This window comes from Mya arenaria, chromosome 8 (assembly GCF_026914265.1).
Source record: "Mya arenaria isolate MELC-2E11 chromosome 8, ASM2691426v1".
Lineage (NCBI taxonomy): Eukaryota > Metazoa > Mollusca > Bivalvia > Myida > Myidae > Mya > Mya arenaria.
Window position 1 is genome coordinate 18,581,040 of NC_069129.1, and position 12,970 is coordinate 18,594,009.

The following is a 12,970-nucleotide window of genomic DNA, read 5'->3' on the forward strand; positions in this document are numbered from 1 at the left end:
AAACTAGTAAGCATGTCCTCACACTTGTCCTCATCATTTATTAATAATTACTTAATTAGTACATATATGCACGCGTCAACTTGAAAACAATGAAGAATAGCATAAAAACATATAATATTATAAGTTTGTTTCAAGTACTCAACAAACGAATATTAACAGCACAAATAATCAAAGGCATCTAACCGGAGAAACAGTGCTAGCTCTTAAAAAATACGATGAAAGTCATTCAGAGACAACTAACAGTCATATTTAAACAGATAATGTGCACTATCTGAATACTAAAAACAAATATAACAGAGCTTGTTTAATTTCTTGACCCTGAACTAAAATGTTTGTAATTCATTTTGATCCTAAATAATTTTGACATTTTCCAATATAGCACTAAAGTAAGAATACAATAAGTTTATATTAAGTTTCCTACAATTTAAATCACAATTAACTTATTAACATAAGCGCACTTACATGGTGTTCCTCTGCTTAGACGAAAAAGTTATTTCAACACGTTTTTAAAAGAATCGCAGTGTCAGTATGAATTGAAAATGTTAAATTGTGATTTGGATTAAACATATATTCCATCATTTAAAGGATTGAAAAGTATATACATCTGTTTGTATCGCGCACTGAACTAACAAGGGGGAGTATCCACAAATATGCGCACTTTACAACCACGTGATTTGAAAGTATCTCAGATAAACCCGAATTATTTATCTTATTCGCTTTTTTGATAACCCGGACAGTATCTTAAATCTTACCGTACAGTTTTCTAAATGTTATCAAAAAAAGGTATAATCTGTTTGTGAATGTATTTATTTCTTTGTTTTAATTTTCATGATGAAAATAGCTAAATTTAAAAGGGTTCTGTTCAAGTCAACTAATTGTAAATACAATTCACTAAAATATAATTATTTTTCTTTATGTTTGAGTCGTATATTAATTACTTGATACGTTTGAAGCAAAAAGTACATTTTATTGATATTACATTTTCTGAATAAACTGTGTTAACATGTTCTATTTTGTAATCTGATGAAATATTTCATTTTGATTTCAGATAGAAAATGTAAAAGAATCAAAATCTGTAATATACGCATGTGGTTTTTGAAAGTAATACATACACCGCGGTCATATTTGAATGTTTGCTTGCGAGGTGCGAACATACCGCGAATCAACTTCCTATGGAATAGCGGGTTGATAACACGTATAAGTATTCTGGGTCATACCATTTCAGTGAAACAGTTAAACACACATAAATTATCAGACAGACGATGAACTGAGTATATGTCTTTATCCGTATGTCAAGGGGCTCTATGTTATGAAGTAATCAATTGAATTTTGATCCACAACGTTATCAGTCCTTATTGCAATCATGATAAACGAGAAACTAGAACAAACATTTGGATTAGTTGAAATGAAAGCAGTTATGTTTTCTACTTCTTATCATTGAATGCCTAACATACATAATGTGTTGTTTAGCTTAATGATATTTTTAAATGAACACATATATAAGTGTGCCAAAGATGGGATAATCTTATCGAAAATTCACTCATATATGAGGCAATTAGTTTTCCCCAAAATTGTGCCAGCTGAAGAACCGGTCCCATTGGTTTTTATACGTATCCCTTATAAATCACACTGCAAAAACAATCATAATATCTGCTGCACCCGCTCCCAAACTCAACATTATTGGCACTGCGATGTTTATAAAAATACCAAACTGAAATCATAAATATGCATGGGGCAGGCTCTAAAATGACTTATATAACAAAACAAAAAATCATTATATGCCAAACATAAATACTAACATTATGGATAAATATAAAAGAACATGACTATATTAAGGTACAAATGGGCCCTCCGGTTCAGCAGACCGAGTAAAAGGAAAACCACGATTACATTCCGATACACCTGAAGACAACGCTAATAATGAATTATCTTTTGCATTCTCAGAGTTCCATCAAAGCGACATTTTAGGAAGGAACTGAAACACAGTAATATACCACAATGTCTAAGTTATTTTTCCTATATGTTCATTCCTTGAAACAATCTTGATAATACAAAATCGTGCTATTACACGACTTGTTACACATAAACAGTCCGGTACAACATCTCGAATTACTTACTGCTAGAACCTGGCGAACCACTCACACTTCGGAAGTAGGAAGTGGCCTTTATATTCACACGCAAAGCATATGGATTTGTCCTGTATGGAGCTGATGCTGGAAGGAACCATAGAGGCGAAAATGATACTGAGTGCCCGTCGTCATATGCCGCAAGGGGGTGCCGAGTGCGACACCGGGAGGACGTTCTTGTACGAGAACATTTTTGCTGGTAACGCTCATTGGCCATTCATGTTGAGCTTGATATTTGACATACAGATATGGTATTTCACGGCACATTGTCATCCCATAGTAAACATTTGTTCGAAGTTATTTTCAATCCCCAGCCCCTGGCTAAATTACAGCCCGGACATACCAAACCGTTTTAAAAATTACCTGTTTGTATGTTCATTGTTTGTTAGTCGAAGAATTCTGCTTACATAAACAGGCGTTATGCTAAAATCGATAAATCGCTTTGATTGGCCATGAAATAGCATACATAGGAAATGCATTTAGTATAACTCCCTACTACTGTAGGTCACATTATTTGCCCAGAGCGCAGGAGCAGAAATCCGTGTTCGTCAACGTTCAATCTCTTTGACATCCTCTTCCTTGCCGCCATAGTGGAGAGCGCTCCGTTTGCTATCACCTACTGCACAAAGGACGAGGCCCTCTTCCTTGTCACAAGGGTCTGCGAAATAGTTAAGTGTCAAGAGGGAGACTTTCAACAAGACAATTGGGGTGGGAAATAAAACTAATATTTCGAACGATTGATCGGTAGGCTGCCGGAGCTGATATGCCAATGCAGCCGATAAAGGCGGCACGACTCTGTAAATAAAAACGTATACTCGTGTATACTCGGACCCGTTATAAAAGCAGGAAGGATATTCGTGTACGGAGCACGGAAACTTACAACGAACAAAACAGAGAACGCGACAGCATTGGCGACAAAACATATGGGACATTTTGAGGAAGAAGAGGTCGGGTATCCTCAATTGGTTGTAACAGATCTTAGAGATAAGCTAAGTCAAATCGTCACTGGGTATAGGGAGGAAACAAAAACACTGTTCTGTGCGTATTTGGTCACGCTTCTAACTGAACAATTGGGTGGGGCAAAGCCACGCTCTGAAAGGTCGCGTGTGCCATGCGGAGGAATGCGTAGATTTTCCAGAATGGCCGCGTTAAAGCAACCATGAACGAAGTGACCCTGTCACACATGATTGTATTATACTGGAGCAATTTTGCTCCCTCTATCAACCCAAAATGTGGCCAAAATCAACTTTACTAAGATGGTTTCCCTTCAGCTCGAGAAAATATCTGATGAATTTCAAGACTCGAAAGCAACATTACGATTAATGGGAAACCGTTGGTAACGAACGGTTTATCATCACCATACATTAACTGTGTCACGTATGTATCAAGTTAGTTTGGTGAAGTTTTTAATATGTGTCAACCTCACAATTTACTTGTCTGCAAATTTGCGTTTTATGCTTAGGTCTATGCGCCAACATGTGAAAAAAGGGCGGATAGGTACACGCAGAAGCAGAAAAGGTCTATAAACATCTCCTTGTTTGTTTATTTGTAAGTTATCCGTTCAAATGAATTTAGTTACGAGTTTGTTACTTCTCGTACTGTTGATCACGGCTTAAGTGGTATAAGAGCGTTCCGGATACTGACCTTGTTAACGTCGAAAATAACCTACTTTAATGAAAAGTTCTAGGTCAAACTTTATGTACGATTAACCTGGTCTATTCATATGTTTTACTTAACGTAAAATAATATGACATAGTATACAGTAGAAAGCATGATCAAGCTGCGGACAACGACTGTAGTTATTCTAGAGACGGAATTGTATTCCTAAATCTTCGATTGTGTTAGTTACTTCTTTTCTTTCTAAATGATTTGCTCAAGTGTTAGACTATCAACCATTTATTTTTACGTTTAAACACGCTACACGTACTTTGATAACGTAACATGTCTACATATACACGTACACGAAGCGTTGCATAATCAATTACTATGTATTGCACCTGTAGATTTGAAATGCTCTGTACATTCTACGCAATCAAGATTTGTGCACAACGAAAAATAAGTTTTAAGGTTTAAGAGACCTTTTAGCTGATATTTTACCATATTGATGTAGCCTCGTACGAAATAACTTTACATTCACAGAAGGACATAATATTATTCTTTTTTATTATCATCAAACTACACACGTTTAGTTCGAGCGTCAGCTCGTCTTATAGTAGACAAACAAATTGGTCTTAACAAACGTGTTTTAATGAGCTAAAACCTTTGCGGAAAGTTGTATCTACACGTTCCAGGACACGTAGGTGATTGCGACTTTTCTACTGCGAATGTCTATCCATGTCACTAAATGTTTCTTGAAAGAAATGTAACTGTTTCTTTGTATTTAACCATAAAACTCGATTATTGCATTTAACCTGTACACCATGTACGTGCTGAAACTCTTCCAAAGTGTGGAAGTTTTTGGCGTTCCCTTGGCAGAACCTGAAGATGATTTTCTTCTAACAGGTCGGTGAATAAGTTTTAGTATAACCGTACTCGCAAGGCCCTGGCGTTATGAGTGGCGTACATTCTGTAACATGTTCGGTATGCATGATGTCTTATTGTCTTTATTCTTTTAAGAAATCAATTGTAATGCATGGATGTAAAAAAATAACGTTGTACGGACGATCTGACGAATTAAACAAACATAAAACGCCATTGCCGAAAACCAGATAACCAATTAATTGTGATGAAAAATTAGTATTTCGAAAAAGCATTAATCAATACTAACAGGTTTATTAACGAGAACATACTGTGATATACTGCATCGGTCCGTAAAATCCGAATGACAAATACGATCAAAAATACCGCGATAAAGTTTTTTAGCTTGCTCTAGTGACTGTTTTTTTGTTACAGTTTGCAAGTCCGACTGAAATTGAAATTGATCCTTAATCGCATTATCCACAACCACGCGTTCTAGTTCTTTTACATGAATATTATTTTGCCTTTAGCATAATTGTTACAAAGTAGGTTACTTATCATGAATCAACATCTTTTGTTTAAAGGGACACATTGGGCTACATCCTATAGCTGTTTAATTGATACTTCTATTGTAATTAAAAACTCAAATACCATGCATATTAGTCACAATACGAAAACATTTTATACCGTCCCAATAATACATGAAAATTACAATTTGGCCATATGCATCATGCATGATCATTATAATAAATAATTATATGCAACATATCTGAAAAAAATAAGAAAATAATCGCAAAGAGTAAATAATAAAACGTAACAATGTAGCGTTAAGACATCATGGTGTTATCCCGCAGCAAGCTAGAACTGACTATTTCTATGATCGAGTGGGCTTTTCAAGCTCATGCGTTTCTTCCCGAATTTCTTTTTAAAATTGTATTATTATCATTTAAAGTTACCCACTAATCCACAAACGGCCCTTCCAGCTTTTAGAAGGTCATCATTTGTTTATATTTCGAAGATCCGAGAGAGATCACACTGAATTATATAGATGTTAAATAAACAATACGAACTATATAATTAAAAAAGAGTGTAACATGCGTTTTTCCTTATCACTAACACATGTCACTGAATGCACATGACACCTAATCGAGCATGGAATACCATACCAGACTATGGGATACTTTTCAGACTTTTAGGTTTTAATGTTGAATGTTTGTGATTTCAGAAAACACGCTAAACATACTTGATCTACTTCATCAACATTATAGTTTCACCGCATTGGTTGTACGGTGGTTCAATTGTTTGCATCCTAAGCAGTTAAACAATCAATGACCTTCTTTATTTCAGAGGCATCTTTCAGTATTTTGAACTTCCATTTCTGTTTTACCGAATAGAAAGCTAACTTCTATTTCATTTTTATATTTAAACTATCCTTTTTCATATCCCAATACAACTGTTCCCACTTTATTGCATTTGGCATCAGTTACAAAAACTGGGTTTGGTTCTGAGGATGTGTAAACTGTCAAAGCGATACCCTTTATATAAACCAAGACAATATCTATCTGTTGCCTTGACCGGTTTTCCAATGTTCACCTCGGTGTCTACAAAGACAACTCTGATAAACCCACCTTTTACTGTTTCGTCTCCATAACAGTCAATCATCTTTTTTTGAATGGGGTGAATATTTGCATTAAAGCTTTACTGTAGAAGAAAAACCGTAAGTGCATTTCACTATTCTAGATGTAACAAGCCAAGGCAAATGTCCAAATCTAACTGCGCCTTTTAGTACTGCTAGTCCTGCTTCTGGTGGTATGATAATAGTCTTGTTTCTTATTTCCCTTTTTACTGAATCGTGTACAAGCTTGCATTCACCATACCCTCCCACCAACAAAATGGTAGACACCTTCTTCATATTTCTCTCGGAAAGAAGTTTGATCATGTGCAGTGTTGTTTTCTTAATAGATTCCGAAAAACAAGACATAACAATCTTGGCCGAAACTCTTACCTTATCTCTTTTCAGAGCGACTTCATCTGTAAGTTTCATATATTCAAGATGTTGCTCTATAGTCTGTTCTTCAGTCTAATCATGGGTGCTTCTCAATGCTATAGGTAGGCGAAATGTCACAAGTCCGTCAGTGTCCAGGGTAATTGTGCGCTTTTTCATCTCAAATTCACGCACAAGTCCAAAGTTATCCTCCATTTCTCTAAATCTGGACATCGTGGTCTCCCCGAAAATTTTGATCAACCAGCTGATAAAATTGTGATCAACACAGATACCAATCCATGGTCCACCGCTGGCTTTGTGTATTTCTTTCAACGTGCCGTCAATGTTCTTTTCATGGACAGATATATCCGCTGTTCCTCCTTAAATTCGAAATAATATACTAGTAATACCCATCCAACAATGTATTAAATCATAATTTTATGCTTTTTTACTCGTACTTTAGCCACAATTTGAACAGCACTGACATACTAAGCTATAATCTGGTGTAAATTACAAAACATTGGAAGAAAGAAGTCATGGTTTGAGAGGTCACAGGAGTGTCACTGTTGATTTATGAGGTGAAACAACATACATACATACATAGAACATACAGCAACAACATGAACTGCACACGAAACAGTACTTCTTCATGGCTATCACGCATGCTTACCTCCTAGGTCATGTTTAGGTCTGTCATGAATCTACTGTTGATCTGTTGACACCAGATTGAGGCCGCCTCTGGTTCAAGTGCAAGCTTTATCCGATCATTTTCCAGACCAGCCTAAATTTGATAAAAAAATAAACAGTAATGCCACAATCATAGTTTCGTCCCACCAAAGGGATTTTACATTTTTGCTCGGTTATCGACCGACTCGCTGAAATAGCTTGTCACGGGCTGAAACATCCCACTGTTTCGCAGCCACTTCCAAATACCGGGAACTGTAATCACGTACAAAATGTCTGATTCATTGATTCCGTCCATTTGTTTCTTCAGTGCGTCCACTAGATGGTCACATAGGTAGCGAATGGACATTTCAATTTTTTTCATCCCTGGCATCTTTTTTCCTGTTATGTCCTCGTGTGTCGAGTTTCTGTTTAATCCCTATATGAAATATAAAAAAAACAGAGAAGTGATCAGGATGATTTAAATCCTATGATGTAACGTTAGATACTGATGTAATACGTTTAATAAACATATTCTGTGTTTAAGTATATAAAGCATGTATTTTGTAACACCACAGTGTAGAAACATCCGGCTTAAGGCTAACATATGTTGCATATTTGAATGCATGGTAAAGGTGCATGGACATATTTCTCTTCTAGGCTATGTACGTCTTACATTAATGCATGCCACGTATAACATTTTCACTTCTGTTCTTGTAAATAAATGTATATAATATCTGCAACCTGGCGTTGATGTGTTCCAAAAACCCTAACATAACCACGCTGACATCAGTAGAGTAAGAACATATGTAAAATCAGCCCCTGAATGTAAAGGCATCCTTCCATTGAACTATTCTTTTTAACGCGAACAAACATAGAATTTCATTTATAAAGTTCGGAAATATAATCGATGCTGTGTCTAGTTGAAAACATAAGAGGAATATACTGCTTCATCTGATAGTGTTCATAAAATATATAGTTCGCGAAATGAATATTTTGTTACAGAAAATATTTTTTCCATGTCAAGCATAAATGTCACACGATCTAGAACTACCTTTCATAAGACAAAAACCTTTTATTTCATCATCTGACATAACAATTTAAAAAAGGTAAAGATAAAAGCAATAGAAATTATAACCGAATTCAAGTGCAAAGCAGAAATGTCACCCTTCGCATTTCAATGAACGTCTTGTACGCGAACAACACTATATCGTCTTCTTCAAAATAAAAAAAATGTACAGCTTTTGTCTTGGATCATTTAGATTTTTATCTGATTTACTTAAAAAATAATTAGTATTAATTTACTGTTTGCATGCATTAGAACAGTTCTCCATTTCATATAATACGGATATTAATTCATAGATTGAGAGAAACAATAAACGGGTGATCCGTAATGGAGAAAGGAAGAAAAACAGCAAAAGCTATTGTGTTTTGCCATTTGATCTAAACAAACGTTGTTTTTTTACTTGTATAAAGAAAATTAATACATGTATTGTTTCCCTAATTTTGAGTATTAAATAGAAGACTGCCGTTCTATTGTAACGAAATTCCCATTTTATTTAGATATTAATGTTTTCAAAGTTTAGACATTAAGTTATTTCTACCAGAATCATACATTGCATTTATTCAATAATAATGAACTAATTTAATGTCAGTATTGCTTTAATTTGCTATGCTTAACCAGGCTCCATGCATTTTTATCTGATTGTCAAGTCTGGCATCTGTATTATCATCGCCGCTTATGTAAACTACTAACGGGTTATGTGACACTATATTCGTTTCCTTATCTCTATCGGCGTGGTGAACTGTTCCGGCTTTCCGGCTAACTTGCAAACATTTCATGAAAAGAAAACAAATCCTTCTTGGTAAAAACCGGGTAACACACAGGTCAATTTGGTTAATAAGTACGGTTAAAATAGAGAAACAGCATGCTATTAATTTGCCCTTGTGCTGATAATGTTCCTCGATTGTGTATCGTGCCAAGTATTAGGCCAAGACCTTGCTGCGCCAGGTGTTGCCCTCTATATACATATATAAGATGACATTCCATAATGCTGTTTGTCGATATGTAAAAAAGTGGATACGTTAATTATACAGCCAAATGATTTACGTCACAATCAATATAAAAATAACATGTTCTTATACGGCATATATGGTACTTATTTGTTCTGGTGACAGTGTATTGTAACAATATATATATATCTTTGACAGGAGATCAAAGCCCCGGCCTCCGGATCTCCGGTTGCCCGGAAGACTGAATTATATCCTCTTCCTTTAACTATAACTTGTAAGATAAAAACTGGAACTGTGCTTTTAAAATTGTTTTAATAAAGCCGAACCAAATCGGAATGGCATTTATTGTAGTTTTTTAGGAATGCCTTTACTTTCTGTGTTTCTATCTTTATATCGTTCGATAATATATCAATAAATGTATCACTGCGTCATAAAACTGATTTTACAGTTTTGTTGATTTTCATCTTATCTTTCATTTCCTCTGGGCGTATATCTACGTAAAACTAGTCTTCAAAAGTACAATCACACTTTGCTATTCTGAAAGTTGACAACATGCAGAGTGTTTAAGCGGTTATACGTTACTTTACGGTATGTCTTGTATAATACGTGCGAAAATGTAATGGAATATTTAAACGGCACGTGGAACTAAAATCACAACAAATAACAAGCCTTTTATACATTTATTGCGCTTATATTGTTAAAACAGTTAAAATTAAAAATCGGTAAATTTTCTAATAAACAAACAGAAAAGTTTTTTTGGTTAACTCTTACATAAAATGCATTGTTCGATTATCGACAACCTGGGTCAACTTGTTTGCATCCCTTATCTGCTAAACAATCAATGATCTTCTTTATTTCCGAGCCATCTTTCAGCATCTTCACCTTCACTTCTATTTCTGTTTCACCGAAGAGAAAGCTAACTTCTATTTCGTTTTCACCTTTGGAATTTCCCTTTGCATATCCCAATGAAAGTTCTCCTACTTGTTTGCAGTTGACATCAGTTACAAAAACGGGATTTGCCTCTGAGGATGTGTAAATTCTCAAAGTAGTATCACCATCTAACGAAAGAAAGCACTTTCCGGGAGCCTTGACCGGTTTTCCAATGCTAACCTCGGTGTCTACACCGACAACTTTACAAAAACCGTTTTTGACTTTTTCTTCTCCATAACTACCAATAATCTTTCTCTGAATGGGATGAATGTTTGCATCAAAGTCTGCTGTTGAAAGGAAACCATATGTGGATTGCACTATTCTAGATGTAACGAGCCAGGGTAAATGTCCAAATCTGACTGCACCTTTGAGCACCGCTAACCCAGCTTCTTGTGGAATGATGATATCTTTGTTTCTTATTTTCCTTTTTACAAAATCGTGAACAAGCTTGCAATCGCCATAGCCTCCAACCAGCAGAATGGAAGAAACATTCTTCATTTTTCTCTCGGAAAGAAGTTTGATCAAATGATGTGTTATTTTCTCGATAGATTCCGAAAACCAAGACTTTACAATTTTGGCCGAAACTCTTTGTTTGTCTTTTTGAAAAACGACTTCATCTGTAAGTTTCATCTGTTCAAGTGTTTGTTCGATTGTCTGTTTTTCAGTCTTTTCGTGAATGTTTCATTAGGCTATAGGCAAGCGAAATGTCACAAATCCATCCGTGTCTGGGGTAATTGTGCGCTTTTTCGTCTCAAATTCACGTAGAAGTCCGAAATAATCCTCCATGTCTTCCTCTCTAAATCTGGACAACGTGGTTTCCCCGAAAAAAATGGTCAACCAGCTGATGAAATTGCGGTCAACACAGGTACCACCCCATGGTCCACCGCTGGCTTTGTATATATCTTTCAATGTGCCGTTTGTGTTTCTTTCATGGACAGATATGTCCGCTGTTCCCCCTTTATTCGGAAAAAAGTTATGCTTTTATAATCATTTTATATATCATATTGCAATGCAATTAAGGTCAAACGTGAACCGCGCTGATATACTTCAAAACTGATGCAAACTTTAAAAAAAATGTTCAGTTTTGTGTCTTAAAAGGAACAAGTACTAATATGAGAGGTCACAGAGTGTCACTATTTGGTCATGAGGCGGACGTCTAAACCAGAAGAGCACCAAGGAAGAATAAAAAGCTGCAGACGAAACAGTTTTTCGCCATGGATGTCACGGACATGCTTACCTCCAAGGTCTACGACCATGTACTGACTGCCAGTCCTGCTCAGGTCTGTCTTGAGACTTGTGTCGATATGTTGGCACCAGATTGAGGCTGTCTCTGGCTCAAGTGCAAGTATGATCCGATCATTGTCCAGACCAGCCTAAATTTGATAAAGAAAATAAACATTAAATCTGTAATCAATAATTGATCCCCGACACACTCGCTGAAACAGCTTAATACGGGCTGAACCCTCCCCGATTCCATGAATTAAAATGAAACATCCCTTTTCCAGGGGCAAACATAACGATACATACATGTCTAAATTCCTTGATAAACCCCCATCCGGTGCGGAAAAAATGTTATGTGAATAACAGTAACTGATTATATATTTAGTCACCAACTCTTAATGTTACCACGTTTAACTGCCAGATTTTACCAGCAATTTACCAGTGATAGAATCAAATACATTACCTTATGATTTAGTATAAGAGAAGCTTACCATAACAGCCGATTCTCTCATAAACTGTTTCGCAGCCTCATTCCAAATAGCCGGAACTGTAATCACGTACAAAATGTCTGACTCATGGATTTCGTTCACTTGCGCCCTAAGAGCGTCAACTAGATGGTCACGTAGGTATCGAAAAGACATTTCAAATATTTTCATCGCTGGCATTCTTTTCCCTGTTATGTCCTCCAGAATCGCGTTTCGGTTTAATCCCTAGATGACATTAAACAGAGTCAGATACCGATGTGACATATTTGATAAACGTTTTCTGTGCTTAAGTATATATAACAAATAACTTCTATACGAATGTACTTTAAGATGCACACAACTGTATTAAAGAAATCCATCTCAATTCAAATATGTGGTCCATATTTGAAGTCATGGTAAATGTACGCAACTATTTCTCCTCAAAGCTATGGTCGTCTAACAAAAAATGCATGGCACGTGTAACATTTTTACTTCTGTTCTTATTTACAAATGTGGATTTGTTTTGCAATCTGACGTTGATTCGTTTAAAAAAAAAACGTAAAATAAACGGGCTGACATCAATGGAATGAGAATACATGCTACATTAATATGTTCGGAGGCGGAAATCACCCCAGAGCGTAAACTCGCCATTCAACTGATTGGATAAGTTTATTATTATGTGATATTTATTTAATTTCAGAACATGGAGACTGAAATTCACAAAAGAAACTTGGAGACAATGAAAGGAGGCATTTTGGCCGAACTCAATATCGCTGTAGTGTTTTACTTCTCGCACTCATTTAACAAGACACGGGTAAGATTTAAGACATTTTTTCGCAGAGTAATAAAAATAAACATAGAAATATACTGAAATATTATTATTATGACTCCTCTCGTGTAGGGGATAAGATTTGCCTTTTTCCAGCTATGTTCGGCGTTCTTGGGTGTGTGGGGGGGGGATGGCGTTTCACAAAACAGAAGGTGGTCCGTGTTTCAGTGGATGATTTCATTTCCGTACTTTTGAATAGTTAATTTATAGATGCTAGAGAGGAACGTGTTACAGGCTCAGAGACTCATCGTTTGGCAGTTATGCATATTTTTGTTTTGAGTTC

The 12,970-nt window shown here is 35.9% G+C and overlaps 2 protein-coding genes across 2 annotated transcripts; both read right to left on the reverse strand.

Annotated features, from left to right (window-relative positions):
• Positions 1 to 10,032: 10,032 nt before the first annotated feature.
• Positions 10,033 to 10,671, reverse strand: LOC128244030 (heat shock 70 kDa protein 12A-like). Its single transcript, XM_052962048.1, has one exon. The coding sequence runs from the start codon at positions 10,669 to 10,671 to the stop codon at positions 10,033 to 10,035; it is 639 nt and encodes a 212-aa protein (XP_052818008.1).
• A 148-nt stretch (positions 10,672 to 10,819) lies between these two features.
• Positions 10,820 to 12,059, reverse strand: LOC128244031 (heat shock 70 kDa protein 12B-like). The gene is made up of 3 exons (XM_052962050.1): positions 11,886 to 12,059; positions 11,411 to 11,546; positions 10,820 to 11,129 (listed from the first exon to the last, which is right to left on the reverse strand). The coding sequence occupies exons 1-3, from the start codon at positions 12,057 to 12,059 to the stop codon at positions 10,858 to 10,860; spliced, it is 582 nt and encodes a 193-aa protein (XP_052818010.1). The 3' UTR covers positions 10,820 to 10,857.
• Positions 12,060 to 12,970: the final 911 nt, after the last annotated feature.

Excerpts from the sequence above, each read along its gene's own strand:
- LOC128244031 (XM_052962050.1), bottom strand. The coding sequence starts at position 12,059 with ATGCCAGCGATGAAAATATTTGAAATGTCTTTTCGATACCTACGTGAC. Across the intron at positions 11,547-11,885 it reads TGAGAGAATCGGCTGTTATG|GCTGGTCTGGACAATGATCG; the intron begins GTAAGCTTCTCT and ends TATCAAATTTAG. Across the intron at positions 11,130-11,410 it reads CATGGTCGTAGACCTTGGAG|GGGGAACAGCGGACATATCT; the intron begins GTAAGCATGTCC and ends TTCCGAATAAAG.
- LOC128244030 (XM_052962048.1), bottom strand. The coding sequence starts at position 10,671 with ATGAAGAATGTTTCTTCCATTCTGCTGGTTGGAGGCTATGGCGATTGC.